The following is a 21,872-nucleotide window of genomic DNA, read 5'->3' as shown; positions in this document are numbered from 1 at the left end:
ATAAAGCTCCGGCCATTTCTTACTCTAACGGGAGTAAATCCTTTTCTACATCTTTACCGGCAGTTCAGGTCGGCAATGGACATTATCAAATACAACCTTTTAATTCATGACGCGGTTATTAAACATGGAACAGAAGAAGACAGTGAAAAAATGTGTGACACGTAAAGTGACTAGAAGAGAATGCAATACTGATCTGATAAAGTCCACATAACATTGGATGAGCTACAACAATTTCACATCCCAAGACATCCCCGCTGCAGTTTCAAGGTCACTTATCTCAATATGAGGTTTTGGGTGACTCTTATAAGAGCCTTTTGTTTTTGGTAGACAAGGTGGATTTGTTTAGCAGCCGAATCCATAGAGAGTGCGGCCCTGGCGTTTCAGAGCGTACACCACATCCATGGCGGTGACCGTCTTGCGCTTGGCGTGCTCAGTGTAGGTGACCGCATCTCTGATCACATTCTCCAGGAAAACCTTCAGCACCCCGCGGGTCTCCTCATAGATCAAACCCGAGATGCGCTTCACTCCGCCACGGCGAGCCAGGCGGCGAATTGCTGGCTTGGTGATGCCCTGGATGTTATCACGAAGCACTTTGCGGTGCCGCTTTGCTCCGCCTTTGCCCAGTCCTTTGCCTCCTTTACCTCTTCCTGTCATGATGCTTCTTCAGACAAATCGTTGCTGAATGAAAAACGAGCAGTTTCTGCTGCCTTTTTATACAGCCTGCCCCGACCTGACTGAGAAAGAGACAGAGAGCCAGAGGCGGGTCTGGAGGAAACTGAGTGACAGACAGAGCAGAGAAATGTCTTTGATCCTCTCGCTCCGCCTCCCACTTGCTCGAACCGCCAATTTAAAAAAACAGTTCTCGACATTCGAGCTCAGCATAAAACATGGAGATTCGGCCTTTATCGCCAATGATAACAAAAACCTGCGGTCTAAATACGGATCTGTAACAATTAAAAGTTAGTAAAATACAAGCCTAAGTGCAGTGCTTCCGATCACAAGTCAACCTGTTTCCGCACACCTCTCCTCCCAGACGGATTGAGCAGTTTACTGAAACCTAACACCAGCTGAATTATAGAAAATCATGTATTGGGGTTTGAGATGTGACGCGGGGTATCTCGCCCGTGTTACTGTGTTACAGGCTGTCGCCCTGAAACGAGCATGAACTGAGACTTCACCGAACATATACCCGGGTACAGTGAGGCCCGGACATCCCTGATTTGTTGCAGAGAGTGAGGAAGGGCTGGGTTGAGAGTCACCAGGGAACTTGGATTTACTTCAAATCATTTCTAGGTGAAATGTGCAAACGACTGCGGGACAGGGATCATTTGATCGGGGATCAGCTCTTTCCTGAGAGACGTGGGTGGCTCTGAAAAGAGCCTTTGGGTTCAGATGTCTACAAGTTTCCCGTGCTGTTTCACTTCTTTCCAGGGGCTGCTTTCTGAGCCTTTGGTGCTTTCGGCTTCTTCCCGCCCCTTGACGATTGGACTTTCTTGGGCGGCTTTCCGCCCGTGGCCCTCTTGGCTTTTTTGGCATTCTTCGCTGGAGATTTTTTTGGAAGCGTTGCTTTCTTCACCGCCTTCTTTGGCGTTGCCGTCTTCTTGCTGCTCACTTTCTTGGCTGCTGTCTTCTTGCTGCTCACTTTCTTGGCGACTATTTTCTTCCCTGGGGATTTCTTGGCTGTTTTCTTTGTTATCAGTTTCTTGGCAGCTTTTTTCTTCACTAAAGATCTCTTGGCTGCTCCTGTCTTAATCTTCTTCACCACATTTCCCTTCTTTTCCTGTTTCGCGATTTTGAAGGTGCCGGAGGCCCCCGTGCCCTTCGTCTGCACCAGGAAGTCTTTCGCCACAAGCCGCTTGATACTTTGCTTGATTTGGAACTTGCCCTTCTCCACATCGACACCTTTAACACGCAGAGCCTTCTTTATTGCCTGCAGTGACATCCCACTGCGGACACTGCATTCCGCCACAGTCTTGAGGATCAGCTCGCCCAACTTGGGACCGCCTGACCCTTTCCGAGGAGCCGCCTTCTTCTTCTTTGGAGTCTTGACTTGAGCGGCGGCGGCTGGAGGAGCCGTTTCGGCGGCTGCAGTATCGGCCATGTCCAGGACTCTGCACAAAGTCTCTCTGTCAGCCAGAACTGGGTCAGAAATGAAGCTGGTGGTGGCGGCACTGAGCAACTTAAAGGCAGCGAGCGGACGGGGCGGAGACAACCTGCTGTCAGCTCCCGGCTCCTGCTGCCTCTCTGTGTTTCTCTCTGGTCCTAAACTCTCCAATTCCACTGAAATTCGGGTATTCCAGAGTCCCAGGCTAGATCCTTCCTGTCTCTGACATCAGAATGTTTGCTGTCACAAAGGTTTCGCTTGAAGTAAAGACTCCATTTTCGACTGAAACCCGTTTCATTGCTGCACTGAGGACTCTCTCTCAGCCGATCGCTGACATGTTCCATACTTTTCGATTAAAATCTTGAAATCAACAAACAAACAACACTGAATTCCCACTTTGAGGATTAGAAGGGGAGCAAAGTGCTTCTTTGACTGGAAAATCTTGTTATTTTACGCAAGAGGGACTCGGAAATCCGGCGATGAGACCAGATCCACAAACACAGTGGCATTAGACTAACGCGCCCGCCCCTTTAATACACTCTCTTCCACAATATTCACATCCACACAATCTTAGGCCGAACTGTTCGCTCAATTTAGCGTTCCCAGGACAGGATTTCCCCTCCGCTCGGCCTGTGCTGCGGATTCACGGTGGGTATCTGTATTTTCTAGACTCAGTAAGTGTTAAACACTCTGAGACTGGCGCTGCGAATGTTGTCTGTTTATCAGGTTCGACGGCAAGAGCAAATCACAGCTTTGAATGTGTTCAAACTACTGTCCGGTTTGATGTTATTGATCGCACACAGAAACATGTTTCCTGACGGTGAAAATACAAATTATCGACTGTCTCTTCCTATAGTCTATCCATATTTTTCCAGGTGTCCCAGACATCCCATTGTCAACAAGGAGAGATGTCCAGTTATAGAATAATCCCACATTCAGACGCTGTGTTTTTTTTTTGTTCCAGGCAGTGACAGGCTGGTTCTCTCCGTCCTTCGATGCAGGACTGAAGACACCGTCTGTTCAGCGTGTCCATAACACGCTCAATAACACCATAACCCTTTAATATACAGCAACAGAGGGACAGAGAGAGGGAGAGTGAAAGAGAGAGAGGGGTGAGAGAGGGAGAGAGCGAGTGTATCATTCTTACATTTCCAAAAGGTCTGGCATCATCTGTGGAGAGAGAAACAGAGTTAACGTTTCGGGTCAGTGATTCTTTCTTCGGAATTGTGTCTCTCCCTCTGCCTTTGGTGCTGTATCTATGTTCACGATACAGTTAGTGAGTGTTTTATGTATGCTTTCTATTGTAGTACTGATAGAGCGAGTGAGGGACTATGTCTGTCTGTGTGTGTCTCTCTCTCTGATGATACAGGTGAAGGTGACATCGGGGTGAAGGGGTTCGAAAAAAGGTCACTGACACGAAACGTTAACTCTGCTTCTCCCTCCACAGATGCTACCAGACATGCTGAGTATTTTCAGCATTTCTTGTTTTTATTTCAGATTTCCAGCATCCGCAGTATTTTGCTTTTATTATTATAATTTCCAACTGTGTGTCCATATCACACTGAACAACAGTATTTCACCTTCACCTGTATCATCAGAGAGAGAGAGAGAGAGACTATCAGTACTACAATAGAATGCATACACATAACACTCAGTAACTGTATCCGCCAACATAGATACAGCACCAAAGGCAGAGGGAGAGAGACAGCATCAATAGCGAAAAAAAGGCAGAGAGAGAGAGAAAGATCTGGAGTGGGCGAGAGGCTTGGGTGATGGTGAGAAGGAGAGATATGCATTCACTCAGAATCATAGAAACATTGAACGTTTATGGCACAGAAAGGAACCACTTGACCCATCGTATCTGTGCCAGCCGAAAAAATTTCTACCTATTCTAATCCCACCTGCCAGCATTTGGTCCGTAACCCGGCAGATTACGGCACTTGAGATGCATATCCAGACTTCTTTTGAATGATTTGAAGGTTTATACTTCAACTACCCTTTCAGGCAGTGAGTTCCAGACCACCACCACCCTGTTTGATTTATTCATTAATATGATGTGGGTGTTGTTGGCTTGGCCAGCATTTATTGCCCATCCATAACTGCCCTTGAGGAGGTTGTGGTGAGATGGCTTCTTGAACCACTACACTCCATGTGAGGTAGGTACAATCATAGTGTTGTTAGGAAGGGAGTTCCAGAATTTTGACATAGCGACAGTGAAGGAATGGCAATATAGTTTGAAGTCAGGATGATGTGTGATTTGGAGGGGAACTGGCAGGTGATGGTGGTCCCATGCATCTACTACCCTTGTGCTTCTAGTTGGTAGTGTTCGCGGGTTTGCAAGGTGCTGTCTAAAAAGCCTTGGTGTGTTGCTGCAGTACATCATGTGGATGGTACGCATTGCTGCTACTGTGTGTCGGTGGTGGAGGGAGTGAATGTTTGTGCATGGGGTGGCAATCAAGTGGGCTGCTTTGTCCAGCATGGTGTCGAGCTTCTTGAGTGTTGTTAGATCTGAACGCATCCAGGCAAGTGGAGAGTATTCCATCACACTCCTGACTCCCGCCTTGGAAATGGTGGACAAGCTTTGGGGAGTCAGCAGGTTATTTGCTCGTCGCAGGATTCCTATCCTCTGATCTGCTCTTGTAGCCACGGTATTTATATGGCTACTCCAGTTCAGTTTCTGGTCAATGGTAGACCCTAGGATATTGATAGTGGGGGATTCAGCGATGCTAATTGCCATTGAATGTTAAGGGGAGATGGTTAGATTCCCTCTTGTTGGAGATGGTAGTTGCCTGGCACTTGTGTGGCATGAATGTTACTTGCCATTTATCAGCACAAGCCTGGATATTGTCCAAGTCTTGCTGCATTTCTACACAGACTGCGTCAGTAGCTGAGGAGTCACGAATCGTGCTGAGCCTTGTGCAATCATCAGTGAACACCCCACTTCTGACCTTATGATTGAAGGAAAGTCATTGATGAAGCAGCTGAAGATGATTAGGCCTCGGACACTACACTGACGAACTCCTGCAGTGATGTCCTGGAGTTCAGATGATTGACTTCGAACAACCACAACCATCTTCCTTTGCACTAGGTATGATTCCAACCAGCGGAGAGTTTTCCCACTGATTCCCATTGACCTCAGTTTTGCTCGGGTTCCTTGATGCCATAATTGGTCAAATGCTGCCTTGATGTCAAGGGCAGTCACTTTCTTCTCACTCTTGAGTTCAGCTCTTTTGCCCATGTTTGAACCAAGGCTGTAATGTGGTCAGGAGCTGAGTGGCACTGGTGGAACACAAACTGAGCATCACTGACCAGGTTATTACTGAGCAACTGCCGTTTGATGGCACTGTTGATGACACCTTCCATCACTTTATTGATGATTGTGAGTAGACTGATGGGGTCTAATTAGCCAGCTTGGACTTGTCCTGCTTTTGGTGTCCTAGACATACCTGGGGAATATTCCACATTGCTAGGTACATGCCAGTGTTGTAGCTGTACAGGAACAGATTGGCTATGGGCGCAGCAAGTTCTGGAGCACAGGTCTTCAGTACTATTGGAGAACATTGTCAGAACCCAGAGCCTTGGCAGTATCCAGCACCTTTAGTCATTACTTGATGTCACACGGAGTGATTCGAATTGGCTGAAGTCTGGCATCTGTGATGCTGGGGCCTTCAGGAATAGTCTGAGATGAATCATTAGCTCGGCACTTCTAGCGAAGATTTTTGTAAAAGCTTCAACGTTATCTTTTGCACTGATGTGCTGGGCTCCCTCATCATTGAAGATGGGGATATTTGTGGAGCCACGTCCTCCAGTTAGTTGTTTAGTTGTCTACCACCATTCACGGTTGGATGTGACAGGACTGCAGCACTTAGATCTGATCCATTGGTTATGAAGTCGCTTGGCTCTGTCTATCGGATGCTGCATACGCAGTTTGACATGCAAGTAATCCTGTGTTGTAGCTTCACCAGGTTGAGACCTCGTTTTGAGGTATGCCTGGTGCTGCTTCTGGCATGCCCTGCTGCACTCTTCATTGAATCACGTTTGGTCTCCTGGTTTGATGTTAATTGTAGAGTGAGGGATATGCCGGACCATGAACTTAAAGATTGGGGTTGAGTACAATTCTGCTGCTGTTGGTACCTCGCTCATCTTATACGAACATACGAATTAGGAGCAGGAGTAGGCCACTCAGCCCGCTCTGCCATTCAATAAGTTTATTTCTGAACTGATTACTCCACATTTCCAGCACGACCCGGTTTTCTACACTCCCTTTCTTGTCAAGAATCTATTTACCTGGACCTGAAAAATATTCAAAGTCTCTGCTTCCTTCTCCTTCTGAGGAAGAGAATTCCCAAGTCTCACGGCCCTCTAAGAAAAAAAATCTCCTCATCTCTGTCTTAAATGTGCGACCCCTTATTTCTAAACAGTGACCCCTTGTTATAGATTCTCCCACAAGGGGAAACATCCTTTCCACATCCACCCTGTCAAGACCCCTCAGGATATTATATGTTTCAATCAAGTCACATCTTACTCTAAGTTCCAGCGGATACAAGCTTTGCTTGTCCAATATTTCCTCTTAAGACAGCCCGTCCATTCCAGGCATTAGCCTAGTAAACCTTCTCTGTACTGCCTCCAACGCATTTACACCCTTCCTTAAATAAGGAGACCAGTACTGTACACATTAATCCGAATGGCCCACAGACCCTCATGGATGCCCAGTTTTGCATTGCTAGGTGAGGAAAACTTTCCCTTATTTCCCCTCTAATCTTTCTACCAAGCACTTTAAGTCTTTGCCCCCGAGTCACTCTCTATGAAGGTAAATGGGCCATTGACCACCACTCTATCCAGGCCTCTCAAAATGTGATATATTTCAATCAGATCCACCCTTCTCTGTTCCAAGGAGAACATCCCAGCCCACCCAATCTTTCCTCATAGCTGCATTTTTAGGTCCCGAAAATGTCCTCGTAAATCTCCTCTGTACCCTCTATAATGCAATTACATCACTTCTATAATGAGGTGATGAGAACTGCACACAGTACTCAATTTGTGGCCTAACCAATGATTGATATATTTCCAGGATAACCTTCCTGCTATTATATTCTATACCTCAGCTAATAAAGGGAAGGATTCCATATGCCTTCTTAACCAACTTGTCGACCTGTCCTGCTACCTTCTGGGTCAGTGGTCATTTACTCCAAGGTCCCTCACATTCTCTACACAACTCATTATATTCCCATTAATCGTGTATTCCTTTGCCATGTTTGACCTCCCAAAATGCATCGCCTCACACTTATCCGGGTTGAATTCCATTTGCCATTCTTTGCTCATATGTCCAGACCATCAACATCTTCCTGCAGCCGACAGCAATCCTCCTCGTTTTCTATCACACGACCAATTTTTATGTCATCTGTAAGCTTCTTATTCATGTTCCGCACATTTACGTTCAAATCATTAATATATACCACAATGAGCAGGTGACCCAGTCCTGAGCCAAGCGGAACGCCAATGGAAACAGCCCTCCAATCGCAAAAACACCCGTCAACAATTACCATTTATTGCCTGCCACTAAACCTAATTTGCATCCAGCTGACTGCATTTTCCTGGATCACGCGGGATTTTATTTTTTTAACCAGTCTGCCATGTGGGACCTTGTCAAAATCCTTGCTAAAATCCATCTAGACCGCATCAACTACAGTGCCATCATCCAACTTCCTTGTTACTTCTTCAAGAAATTGGATCAAGTTGGTCAGACGAGATCTTCCCTTCACAAATCCACGCTGACTATGCTTGATTAATCTTTGCCTTTCTAAGTGACAGTTTATCCTGTCTCTCTGAATGGATTCCAATATTTTGCCCACGACTGAGCCTGTAATTATTGAGTTGTAGGCTGAACTGTAAGATTTGTTTCATCTCGAAAGTTCCGCCAGGGGAGAGCGACGATACAAACTCATCTCTCACTGATATGGTGCAACAGGCAGCCACATTATTAATCTCACATTCCGAGGACGTGTCCGAAAGTGAGGCACACAATGTCCCAAATTTAACTTGTTTCTGCCCTGTTGAGCTCTCTGCAATCTTTCAGCTCAAACCGTTCGCTATGACTCTCAGTGACCGACAGTTTAAATCTGCTGACATGAATGTAGGAATGTTATTGTCAGATATTAACTCCTGCGCGATCCCAGCAAACACACCGACTCCCTCAGAGGATTGCTTTGAGAAGCCGGGCTGAAGGACAGCAAGCATACTGCAGAGAATAATCTCAAATTGAACTTCACAAAGGGGTAATCTCCCAGAAGGGAAACATCACTATCTTACCCACAGCCCCGGTTTCATTGCTCAAAATGTGAAAAAACTCAACTGGATAAAGTTCCAATTGATTTTATTGAATTTCAGAACGTTGCCGAAAGAAGCGCATGCGCGGCATAGCCCTGCCCACACCGCTGATTTTCGGCAAACTTTTAGAGCGCATGCGCTCCCTTCCGCCAGCTCGGCTGCTGAACGTCATTTGTTTGCAAGAGACAGAGTGAGGCAGGAAGTGATCCGGTAACATGGAGTGAGCGGCGGAAGGCAGAGGCATTTCTCGGGCTGCGTGTGCACTGCGTAAGTGAGACAAAAGGTGAAGAAGTTGCTGTTGAAATTCATGGCTGTTTTCTCTCCTCATCCTGTAATACTTGTCCCTGGTTTAGCTCCTATTTCACGCTGTTTGTTGTTATTGAAAAGTGAATAGTGAAAACAGAGCCGGACTGTTGGCATTTATTGCAAGGGGGATGGAATATAAATGTAGGAAAGTCTTTCTACAACTCTGCAGGGTGTTGTTGAGACCTCACCTTAATTACTGGATACAGTTGTGGTCTCCTGCGCTGATGAGGGATGTATACGTGCATCGGATGCAGTTCAGGCAAGTTTCGTTCGGTTGCTTCCTGCGATGAATAGGTTGCGTGATGAGCAAAAGGTTGAGCAAGTTGTGTTACACTCATTGGAGTTTGTAATAATCAGATCTAATCTTATCGAAAAAATGTAAGATTCTGAGGGGTCTTGACAGAGTAGATGCTGCAAAGATATCTCCCCTCTTGAGGGAATCAAGAACCACGCCGCACAGTTTCAGAATAAGGAGTCTCCCATTTTAGACGGAGGTAAGGAAGAATTTCATCTCTCAAAGCGTCATTAATCTAAGGAATTCTATACGTAAGAGAGCAGTGGATGCTGATGATTAAATATATTCCAGGATGAGTTTTTTTATCTACAAGGGAGTAATGGGTTTTTAGCCAGGCAGGATAATGGAGCTGAAGCCAAGATCAAATCAGACATGATTTTATTGAATGGTGGATCAGGCTGGAGAGGCTGAATGGCTGACTCCTGCTCCTAGTTCTTAGGTTATTACATTATAATGCCAGATGGAAATAGAAACCTGACCTGCACAAATATCCCTGCTCCATCAGGTTGTTCCAACCTTGGAGCAGTGTAGATGTTGGCTTGTTTCTGGATGTCCCAAAATTGCTGTGAAACTGCCAAGACACCTCGTCAGCAGATACTGAGAGCTGCAGTGGAATCAGACAGTGATATTCTTTGTATTTTTGGTTTGCCTTTGTGATTAGTCATAAATATTATGAATTGAAATGTTACATTAATCTCTTTTCTAGCTTCCAACTCAACTGATCGTGACTTACAAGACATAGTTGTCTTCCTTTCTGTAGGCAAATAGTTCAAGGGAGCAGAATGAATGTGATGATTCCCAGGCACAAGGGCAAGTGCAGTCGGCTCCTTCCATCACAGACAAGGTACAGTACCACTCCCATAGGCCTTCAGTTCATGGCATTGTCACAAGAAGCAGATGTAGTCAAAGTTTCACTGATCCTAAGTTTAGAGACACATTTCCAATCCAGCAATCAAACAAATCAGAAGAGACAGACATTGTATCCAATCCATTCCAAATCAATACTGCTGAAAGTTAGGTAAAGTTCAAAAGCAGAACCCACTATCAGATTAAAAGACACTCTGTCAATCTCACAAGAGGGTGCATCCTGGAGACAGTGAATCTCACCCTCACATGCCTGAAACTGATGTTGACAAAATAAATAAAAGTAAACAGACAGGCACAAAGTGAAATTCACATTTACAAATTATGAAATAGTTTAAGTAAAGATTAAAACATTCAGCCACAGAAAGGAAACTGACAGATACAGAGACAAAAATGAAACCACTCACAGGCAAGAGACTGTCAGATAGAGAATAACACCAGAGTCACCTAACAGAGACAGACAGTTACCAGTAACAGACATGGACACATTGCAGAAACTGAGAAGCACAAAGGAAAATCAATTCTTCAATAACAGAAATTGAAATCTAGGAATAACACACATAGACATTGTAGTAGACATAGATAGCTGCAGAAAAAAGAAAATGTGCTCACACACCTATCAGGAACTGTATGTTGCAGTTTAAAACGTACAGTTACAAAGCAGAAATCGACAGATTCAGAGAAAGGCCACATGTCACACACTAGACTTTGAAAGATACAGAATAAAACCACACTATATTACCTTAACTTTACTGGTGCAGCTTAAAATTGACACTCACATACCAGAGTGTGTGACACTCACATACTACATTCATATACAATGGAACAGATTTAATCCCTCATTCACTTAACAGAAGCAAACGGATATAGGGTAAAGCATGGACTCAAATTCCAAAGATAGAAAGATCCAGAATAAACCCACATTCACATATCAGCAACTGACAGGGAAAGAGTAAATTCTTCCCACATTTCGGAAAGTAACAGGTACAGAATAAATGCCACCCTCACATATGAGAAACTGGCAGAAACAGATTGTAAAAAGACTCACATAGGAGAAACCAAGAGGTACACATTAAAATCTACATTCACATATCAGAAATTAGGAGATACAGTAAAAATCCCACATTGACCTACCCGAGACTGACACAGAGTGAAATCCGTAATGAATTGCAAGAAGTTAACAGTTAAGCGAGTGAAAGTCTCTCATCCATAAGAGACACTGACAGGTACAAAGAAAACCTAACAATTGCACTTCAGACCCTCACAGATACAGATCAACACGCACATAATTAAGAAGATTCATATACCAGATACTGACAGATACAGGTTAAAACTCACACAAACAGAAATAAAAAACAGACAGGTTCAGAATAAAATTGGCAGTCACATATCAGAGAATGACAATGTACAAAGTAAACCACACAGCCACATGTCAGAAACTGGCATCACAGATTAAATATCACATTCACATCCGAGAGCATGGAGAGATGTGGTGTAAAATCCACACTCAAAAACCAGACTGAAACTCTTACTCTTATACCAGACAGTGACAGAGAGAGGTTAAAAGCCTCAGCTACACATGAGACATTTAAGGGCACAAGTCAAACCTTAAATTGGCATACTAGACAATCAAAGACAAACTGTGAACACTCACTCATAGACCCAAGAATGTAATATTAAGTGTCAAATCCACACTCACATACCATGTACTGATGGGGACAAAGTACAACCCAGATACTTTTACACACAAGAAGCTGAAAGGTACTGAATAAGATGTTTCTCACATAAAACAAACTGACAGGTACAGATAAAGCCACACTCAAAATCCAAAACTGACAGAGGTAAATTGTAGACTAGGGATTGAGAGATATACAGTGAAACTTACACCCGCCAAGACTGGTGTGGGAGAAGTCAGGTTCAGTTTCTGGGGCACTGGCACCAGTACTAGGGAAAGTGGAGGCTGTACCATTCGGACAGTCTATACCTGAACTGAGCTGGGACCAGTGTTCGAGAAAACCATATAACTCGGGATGTAGAGAGGTATTTGATCTAAACAAAAGGGTAGAGGGATCAAGCTTTAGTAGATGTAACAAATCAAGGGTTAGAGTCAGGGCAGGAGAACACAATAGTAACAGGGGAAATGAAGGCCAGTGAATGGCAGGAAGGGGCAAAGAGAAAAAAAACCTAAGAGCAGACCGACAGTCAACACTAGATGTGACAAAGATAACAAAAAGGTTAAACCAAAGGCTCTTTATCTGAATGCACGTAGCGTTCATAACAAAGTAGAGGAACTGATAGCACATGTTGAAGTAAATAAATATGATCTCATAGCCATTATGGAGACATGGTTGAAGGATGACAAGGATTGGGTCCTCAATATTGATGGATATATAACATTCAAGAAGAATAGGAAGCGAGGTAAAGGTGGATGTTTGGCACTGTTAATCAAGGATCGTATTGTTGCAATAGTTAGACCTGACCTTGGTTCAGGAGATCAGGATGTAGAATCGGTTTGGCTGGAGATGAGGAATAGTCGGAGGAAAAGGCACTCATGGGAGTCGTCGACAGGCCCCCCAGACAGTAATCACAATGTAGGATGAAGTCTTCAAGAATAACTAATGGGTGCTTGTGATAAAGGGATGGAAATAATCATGGGTGATTTTAATCAACATATAAACTGGAAAAAATCAGATTGGTAATAGAAGCCTGTATGAGGAGTTCATAGAGTGCTTTCGAGATCGTTTCTTCGAGCAGCATGTTCCAGAACCATCCGCCGAGCAGGTTATTTTCGACTGGGTATTGTTCAATTTGACAGGATTAATTAATGACCTCAGATAAAGGCACCTCTTGGTAGCAATGATCACAATGTGACTGAAGTTTGCATCCAGTTTAAAAGTGAGAGGAGTGTGTCTAAGACTAGTATTGGAAACTTAAATAAGGACAACTATGTGGGCATAAAAGCTGAGCTAGCTGAAGTGAACTGGGTTACTGGGCCAGGAGATAGTTCAATTGAGAAGCAGTGGCAGACATTTAAGTGGATATTTCAGAATACTTAAAATAAGTATATCCCTACTATAAAGAATAATTCCAAGGGGAGGAACCCCAATCCATGGTTGATTAAAGAAGTTAAGGAAGGCATCAACCTAAATGAAAAGGCAGAGAATTGTGCAAAGATGAATGACAGGTCAGATGATTGAGTCATTCTGTGCCATTCTATACATTCTGACCAAAGGTTAATCAGGAGAAAAGAAATTAGAGCATGGGAGTAAGCTAGCTAGAAATGTAATAATGGATAGCAAGGGTTTCTGCAGGTATTTGAAAAGGAAAAGTTTAAGTAAATTGAGTGTTGGTCCTCTATGGAATGAAAATTGGGAGTTAACGTTTGGTAATAAGAAAATGGCAGAAGAAATGAATAAAAAAATTCCTTCTGTCTTAACAATAGCGGAGACAAAAATCATTCCCGTAATAGCTGTAAATCAAGAGGTGGATGGAAGAGAGGAACTTGTTGAAATTACAATCACCAGGGAAGCAGCACTGAGTAAACTGATGGAGCTGTGGGCTGACAAGTCCCTGGGTCCTGTTGGTGTTCATCCTAGTGTCTTAAAATGGTGGCTACTGAAGTAATAGATTTGTGGGTGTTAATTTTTCAAAATTCACAAGATTCTGGAAAGGTTGCTTCAGACTGGACTGTAGAAAATATAACCCCTCTATTCGAGAAGGTAGGGAGGCAGAGAAAGGGTAACTATAGTAATCTTAAAGCAAAATACTGCAGATGCTGGAAATTTGAAATAAAAACAATATATGTGGGAAATACTCAGCAGGTCTGGCAGCATCTGTGGAGAGAGATGCAGAGTTAACATTTCAGGTTAGTGACCCTTCATCAGGGTAACTATAGACCCCTATAGCTTAACCCCTGTGATCAGGAAGGTGGTAGAATTGCTCAATGAGGAGGCTATAGCTGGGCATTTTGAAAAACACAAGGTCATCAGGAATATTCAGCATGGTTTTGTGAAGAGGAAATCATGTTTAACTGATTTATTGAAGTTCTTTGAAGGACTAACATGCACTGTGGATAAAGGGGAACCCTTTGACATAAAGTACTTGGATTTCCAGAAGGTATTTGACAAGGTGCCACATAAAAGGTTATTGTGCAATGTATGAGCTCATGGTGTAGTGGGTAACATATTGGCATGGATAGAAGATTGACTGGCTGGCAGAAAACAGAGAATGCAAAAATGGGTCCTTTTCTGATTGGCAGGATGTGACGTGTGCTGGGATCTCCACTTTTTACAATTTATATCAATGATTTAGAAGAGGGGAGCGATGACATGGCAGCTAAATTTGCAGATGAAACAAAGATAGGTAGGAAAGTATGTTGTGAAGAGGACATAAGGAGGTTGCAGATTAATATAGATAGGTTGAGTGACAGGGCAGAAATCTGGCAGATGATGTACAATGTGAGAAAATGTGAAGTTGTTCACTTTGTCAGGAAGATCAAAAGATACATCAGTGTCGCGTGACTGCAGAATTCTGGGGTGCAGAGGGATCTAGGTGTTCTGGTGCATGAGTCAAAAATGTTAGTGTGCAGTTACAGCAAGACATAAAGAAGGCAAATGGAATGCTATCCATTATTATGAGAGGAATTGAAAATGACAATAAGCCTGTTATACTTCAATTATACAGGTCATTGGTGAGACCACATCTAGAATACTGTGTGCAGTTTTGGTCTCCTTCTTTAAGGAAGGAAGTAAATGTGTTGGAGGCGGTTCAAAGGAGGTTTAATTCAGAGAAGTGAGCGTAACAGCTAACCGGAAGAAAAAGACACAAACTCAAATACCAGAGAATGAGGGTTACAGAGTAAAACCCACACTCACTTATCAGTAATAGCCATTTTCAGAATTAAAAACCTTTCCCATCTTCCCATTGCAGCGACTGACATGCACAGAGTAAAACTAACAGTTATTTCGCAGAAATTAACAAGCACACTTGTAAATGTACACTCACAGAATAGAAACTGTCAGTTCAAGGCAGAAGCAGATTCACACAGATCAAATTGAATGTTACAATGTGAACTTCATACTTAAATACCAGAAGCTGATGGGCACACAGTAAATCTTACAATAGCATACCAGACGCAGACAGACAGTGAAACAACATTATCACAGAGTGGAATCTGACAAGTGAAGAGGAAAATTTACAGTAGCATATCAGGGAATGAGAGGGAAAGAGTAATTCAAGCACTACCATAAACCAACAAGTGCAGAATAATGGCCATACAAAGAAGTGTGATGCTGATAGGTACAGGGAAAATGTGAAGCTCACCACAGATGGACAGAAACAGAATAAAGCACATACACATAAAGTAACTGAGGTACATAGCAAAATCCACATTTACATGTCAGAAACAGACACGGAGAGCAAAACACACACTCACAAATTGTACACAGATAAATACAGAGTAATAGCCACATTCACATTCCAGAGACTGGTAGATGGAGGGTCAAACCCACAATCAATTACCACAATCATAAAGTTACAGAATAAATCAGATAATTGCACTGCAGGACCTGACAACATGCTGGGTCAAATCCTCATTTGCATATCAGAACTGAAAGGTTAAATATTGATCCCACATTCACTTGCCAGAAAATGTACATCTCCATGTACAGTGTAAATGAAAATGGAAAATGCTGGAAATACTCTGCAAGTCTGGCAGCACCTGTGGAGAGAGAAATTCAGTTCACATTTCAGGTCAATGACCTTTGATCAGGACAGACCTTTCTGATGAAAGGTCATTGACTTGAAAGGCTAACTCTGTTTCTGTCTCCACAGATGCTGGCAGTCCTGCTGTGTATTTACTGAATTTTCTGCTTTTATTTCCAGCATTAACAGTATTTTGCTTTGTATTAGGTGCAGTTTAAAGATCTTACTTCAATACCAGTAATTGACAAGTACGAAGGAATACTCATATTCACGTAACAGAAAGTGAGCGATTCAAACCAAAACCACCGTTCAATTCATCAGTAAATGAAAGGTACATTAAAAAAATCCACTCACATCAGAAGCTGGCAGATAGAGTGAAAAGTGCACATGCACATAATCAGTAAGTGACAGAGATAAATATAGTCACATTCCACATTCTGAGATAAAGAATGAATCCCTCACACACATACCATACAAAGAGGGACAGATATTTGGACAGATCTAGGTGTGTAAGAGATCCTTCATTGTTCCTAAAATATAAACAGACAGATCCTGTCTTTCAGAGTGGCAGATGCAGAATACGTTCTACACTCAGACTGTACCATTGATGAACAGCTACAGAATGAATGTCATTCATAAAAGTGGTGTTCGGCAGGAGGTTCCAGAATTTGGGCTGAGCGATGATGAAGGAATGGTGTTATATTTTGAAGTCAGGATGTTGTGCAAACTAGAGATGAAATTGCAGGTGGTAATGTTCTTATAAGCTTGCTGCCCATGTTCCAGTCAGTAGCAGATGTCATGAGTTTGGAAGGTGCTGTTGTACGGTACTTCCTCAGGTTGATGCAGTACATCTTTTAGATGGGACACACTGTGCACTGGTGGTGGAGGGAGTAAATGCATAACCTGGTGAATGGTAAGATAATCAAGCCTGCTGTTTTGTCCTGGATGGTATCAAGCTTCTTCAGTGTTTTTAGAGCTGCATTCAACCAAGCAAATGGAGAGTAATCCATCAGAATTCTGACTTGTGGCTTGTCGGTGGTGGAAAGACTTTGGGAAGTTAGGACATGAGTTGCTCATCACAGAATTCCCAGACTCTGACCAGCCCTTGAAGCCATAGAAGTAATATGGCAGAAGAAAGAGTAAATCCTATAGTCATTTCCCATAAAGCAACATGCACATAAGAATGGGCATGTGCAAACAAGATACTGACATGCCTTGGACACAAGCTGCAATCATTAATCATAGGCTCGTGGAGACAGAATAAAACCACGATCACATACCAGTAACTGAGAGGTACATAGTAAAATTCACATTCACATATCAGGAACAGAAAGGCAAAGAAAAACACTTGCTGGCAAATCCAACACAGACAGACACAGAGTAAGAGCCACATTCACATTCCAGAGAGTGACAGATCAAGAGTAAACACTCCAATGAATTACAAGTAACAAACAAGAACAGAATAGAATACATACTTGCATTTTAATATCTGACAGGTACCCAGAATAAAATACACATTCACGTATCAGAAACTGACAAGTGAAGAGGAAAAGTTACAGTAATATGTCACAAACTGACAGATACAGGGTGATCTCACATTCACTTGCCAGATTATAAAAGGTAATGAAAAAAAATCTTTCTTCCAGACCTGAAACTGACAGGCACAGAATAAAGGAGTGGCTGACATTGCAGTAAGTGACCAGAATGAGGAAAATCCATATTCACATGTCAGAAACTGACAGCTGAAGAGTAAAATCTGAAGTAACATCACACTCTGACAGATATGGATTGATGCCACAATCACTTGCCAGCAACTAGCAGGTACAGAGTAAAGATCTTTATTCCATACCAGAAACTGACAGGTACAAAGAGGGATGAGGTCATGCAACATGAACTTCAAAAGCAAGGTAGCAGATTAAAGAAAAGGGGTCCACAAAGGTTGTAATCGCTGGATTACCCCCGCTGCCACGTGCAGGTGAGTATAGGAATAGGAGGATAGAGCAGATGAATGTGTGGCTGAAGAGATAGTGCAGGAGGGAGGGCTTTAATTTCCTGGATCACTGGGTCTGTTTCTGGCCAAGGTGGGAATTGTACAAGTTGGACAGATTGCACCTGAACTGGATCGGGACCAACAGCCTTGCTGGGAGGTTTGCACGTGCTTTTGGGGGAGGGGGGTGAGGGGGGTGGGTGGTGGTTGTAAACTAATTTGGCAAGGGGGTGGGATACAGAGGGGACGTGCAGTCAGGGTTGATGTACAGTCAAATATAGAAGAGAAACTGAGTCAGTCTGGAAGGCAGAGAAAATGCAGACATGTTCAGACACAAACTAACAATGCAAGGCTGGATTGCATCTATTTTAACACAAGGAATCTTACTAGTAAGGCAGATGAATTGAGGCCATTTATTAACACATGGGAATATGATATTATTGTTTTCACGGAGACATGGTTGAGGGAAGGGCAGGACTGGTAGCTCAATATTCCAGGGTATAGAATCTTAAGGCATGACAGGGGAGGGTATAAAATAGGAGGTGGCAGTGCACTGTTGATCAAGGAGTCAATTACTGTATAAGGAGGGATGATATCTTAGAAGATTCCTCAAATGATCCATATGTTTAGAACATAAATACAAAAAGGGGGGCAATCACTTGGCTGGGAGTGTACGACACGCCTCCAAACAGTCAGTGAGAGATAGAGGAGCAGATATGTAGGCAAATCTCAGAGAGGTGTAAAAATAATAGGGTAATAATTGTAGGGGATTTCAACTTACCCACTATCAACTGGGATCGTCTCAGTGCAAATGGCTTAAAGGAGGCAGAATTCTGAAAGTGCATACAGGAGATCTTTTTGAGCCAGCAGGTAGAAAGTCCTACAAAAGAAGGAGCCGTGCTCGACCTAATCCCAGGGAGTGAAGCCAGACAAGTGGGAGGAGTGTCAGTGGGGGAGCATTTCGGGGATAGTGGCCATAACTCTGTAATATTTAAGGTAGTTATGGAAAAGGACAAAGAGGTACCAGAAATAAATGTACTCAATTTGGGGAAGACTGATTTCAATGTGATAAAACAGGATCTGGCCAAAGTGGACTGCGAGAAGCTACTTATAGGAAAGTCTACATCAGACCAGTCGGAGTCATTCAAAAAGGAAATAATGAGAGTTCAGGGTCAACATGTTCCCATAAAGGTGAAGCGTAGGACCAACAAATCCAGGGAACCCTGGATGTCAAGGGATATAGAGGATTGGAGAAGGAAAAAAAAAAAGAGGCTTAGGGCAGAAAACAGCGGAGGCCAGAGGAGTATAGAAAATGTCGGGGAGTAGGGGGGGAGGTGGTACTTAATAAAAATATTTAATAAGCAGAGTGAGGAGGTGACTTGAAAAAAAATTCGTGTCTAACAAACTTGATTGAATTTTTTGAGGAGGTGACTCGATGTGTAGATGAGGGTAAGGCAGTTGATGTTATCTACATGGACTTCAGTAAGGCTTCAGATAAGGTCCCACATGGGAGATTGGTTAAGAAGGTAAGAGCCCATGGGATCCAGGCCAATTTGGCAAATTGGATTCAGAATTGGCTTAGTGGCAGGAAGCAGAGGGTGATGGTCGAGCGTTGTTTTTGTGAGTTAAAGTTTGTGACCAGTGGTGTACCACAGTGATCGGTGCTGGGACCATTGCTGTTTGTAGTGTACATGAATGATTTAGACGTGAATGTAGTAGATATAATCAGTAAGTTCGCAGATGACACGAAAATTGGTGTCATAAATAGTGAGGAGGAAAGCCTTAGATTACAGGATGATATCGATGGGTTGGTAAGATGGGTGGAGCAGTGGCAAATGGAATTTAATCCAGAGAAGTGCGAAAATGTGAGGTGATGCATTTTGGGAGGCCTAACAAGGCAAGAGAATATACAATGAATGGCCAGATCCTAAGATGTACAGAGGGTCTGAGGGACATTGGTGTACTTGTCCATAGATCACTAAAGGCAGAAGCACGGGTAGATAAGGTGGTTAGGAAGGCATATGGGATACTTGTCTTTATTAGCCGAGGCATAGAATATAAGAGCAGGGAGGTTATGAGGGAGCTGAATGAAATGCTAGTTAGGCCACAGCTGGAGTACTGTGTACAGTTCTGGTCAACTCACCAAAGGAAGGATGTGATTGCAATGGAGAGCGTGCAGAGGAGATTTACCAGGATGTTTCCTGGGCTGTGGCATTTCAGTTATGAAGAGAGACTGGATAGGCTAGGGTTGTTTTCCTTGGAGCAGAGAAGGCTGAGGGGGGAACTGATTGAGGTATACAAAATTACACGGGACATTGATAGTACAGATCGGAAGAAAACGTTCCCTCAGTGGAGGGATCAACAACCAGGGGAGATAGGTTTAAGTCATGGGCAGCAGGTTTAGAGCGGACTTGAGGAGAAAATATTTCACGCAGAGTGTGGTTGGAATCTGGAACACACTACCTGAAGGGCTGGTAGAGGCAGGAGCCCTCATAGCATTTGAGAAGGATGTCGATGAACACGTGAAACGTCATAGCATACAAGACTATGGGCCAAGTGCTGGAAAATGTGATTCGAATAGATTCATGCTTGATGGGAGGCAAAGACACGGTGGGCCAAAGGGCCTGTTTCTGTGCTGTATAACTCAATGACAAATGTAAAGGAAAGCCAACATTCACATAGCAGAAATTCACAGATCCAAAGCAAATCCACCATACAGTTCAGCAGAAAGTGACAGGACAGAAAAAACACACACTCACATACCAGAAATTGGCATACAGAATAAAATTCACACGCCCGTATCAGAAACTAACTTGTACAGATGTAAATCCACAATCATACAGCAGAGAATGAGATGTATGACTAAACCCAGCTTCTGACACTTGAGGCTACCGTACACAGAGTGAAAACAATGCTCATGTCTCACACCTGAAATGGCCAGATGTAGATCACAACCCACACTCACATATCAGAACGGGCAGGTACCTTGTAAAATATCTCTTAATGAACCACTGACAGGGAGACGATACAGTCCACATTCGTTCATCAGAAATTTACAGATACAGATAATAAACAGTACTTACATACAACAGATTGAAAGAAACAGGTTAAAACCCATCCTGATATGTAGACATCTGATGGGTACAGAACACAGGTGAGGCCTCCAAACCAGAGACTGACATGTCGAGTGAAAACAACGCTGGCATGTCATCAATTAACATGTGCAGTGTAAAGCTACACAAAAATGCCACTTACTAACAGGTACAGAGACAAAATCAAACAGCCCTTCATACCAGAAACTGACAGGTGCAGATTAAAATCCAAATTCACAATTCAGAAATTAACAGATAAAGAGAAATGCCCAGACTCCAAAATCAGATATTAACAGATGCATAACAAAACCCACACTCACAGAACAAAACCCATCATCACCCATTTAGAAACTGAATGTTACGGAGAAAAATAAAACAGAATCACCTATTGAAGATTGAAATTATTGAATGAAATGACCAAATAATTGACCAGAGATTGACAGATATGGAGTAAAAGCCACGGGTAAATATCACATACTGATGGGCACAGAATGAATCCCACACTCACATGTCCGGCAGGGAAGGACAAATATTTCACGACCCAGAATGTCCATGCATTTCCTCCTGCCATATTCCACATATGTGACCAAATAGATGCTTTTGTTAACACCTCAAAAACATCATCCCTGCCAGTGTTATCATATTATATTTGATCAATTATTTCAACTCCACAACCCTCCATATTTTTTCAGACCTGTCTTTCCTGAATATTTGTTGCCAGTAATAATAAGTTCCCTTGCCTCGCCTAGTTTCAGCCAGAATTATGTAATGATCACGATATAAATCTTTCATAATGAAAACAAGAAATGCTGGATATACTCAGCTGGTTTGGCAGCATGTGTGGAGAGAGAAGCAGAGTTAACATTTCAGGTCAGTGACCCTTCTTCAGAACTGGTAAATATTAGAAATGTGAAAGGTTTTAAGCAAGTAAAGCGGGGGTGGGGCAAGAGATAACAAGGGAGAAGGTGTAGAAAGGAAAATGTCACAGAATAGCTGACCAGAAGGTCATGGAGCAAAGGCAAACATTATGTTAATGGTGTGTTGAAAGGCAAAGCATTCGTACAGATAGGGTGTTAATGGATGAAAATTGAACAGCCGCAAGTACAAATATGAAAAAAAAGTGGTTAAGCAAACTGAACCAACTGAGGTGATATAAACTAAAATAAATATAAAAATAAAGATAAAAAGGAAAGA

At 42.9% G+C, this 21,872-nt stretch overlaps 1 protein-coding gene across 1 annotated transcript; it reads right to left on the bottom strand.

The window, feature by feature from the left end:
- Positions 1-1,309: 1,309 nt before the first annotated feature.
- Positions 1,310-2,123, bottom strand: LOC137356220 (histone H1-like). Its single transcript, XM_068022080.1, has one exon. The coding sequence runs from the start codon at positions 2,099-2,101 to the stop codon at positions 1,418-1,420; it is 684 nt and encodes a 227-aa protein (XP_067878181.1). The 5' UTR covers positions 2,102-2,123; the 3' UTR covers positions 1,310-1,417.
- Between the last annotated feature and the right edge of the window lie 19,749 nt (positions 2,124-21,872).

The sequence above is a fragment of the Heterodontus francisci genome, chromosome 45 (assembly GCF_036365525.1).
Source record: "Heterodontus francisci isolate sHetFra1 chromosome 45, sHetFra1.hap1, whole genome shotgun sequence".
NCBI classification, from domain to species: Eukaryota; Metazoa; Chordata; class Chondrichthyes; order Heterodontiformes; family Heterodontidae; genus Heterodontus; species Heterodontus francisci.
Note: the sequence above shows the minus strand (reverse complement) of the source record. Positions and strands in the feature narration are given on the sequence as shown.

Bases quoted from the DNA above. Each gene is read 5' to 3' on its own strand.
- LOC137356220 (XM_068022080.1), bottom strand. From the start codon at position 2,101: ATGGCCGATACTGCAGCCGCCGAAACGGCTCCTCCAGCCGCCGCCGCT.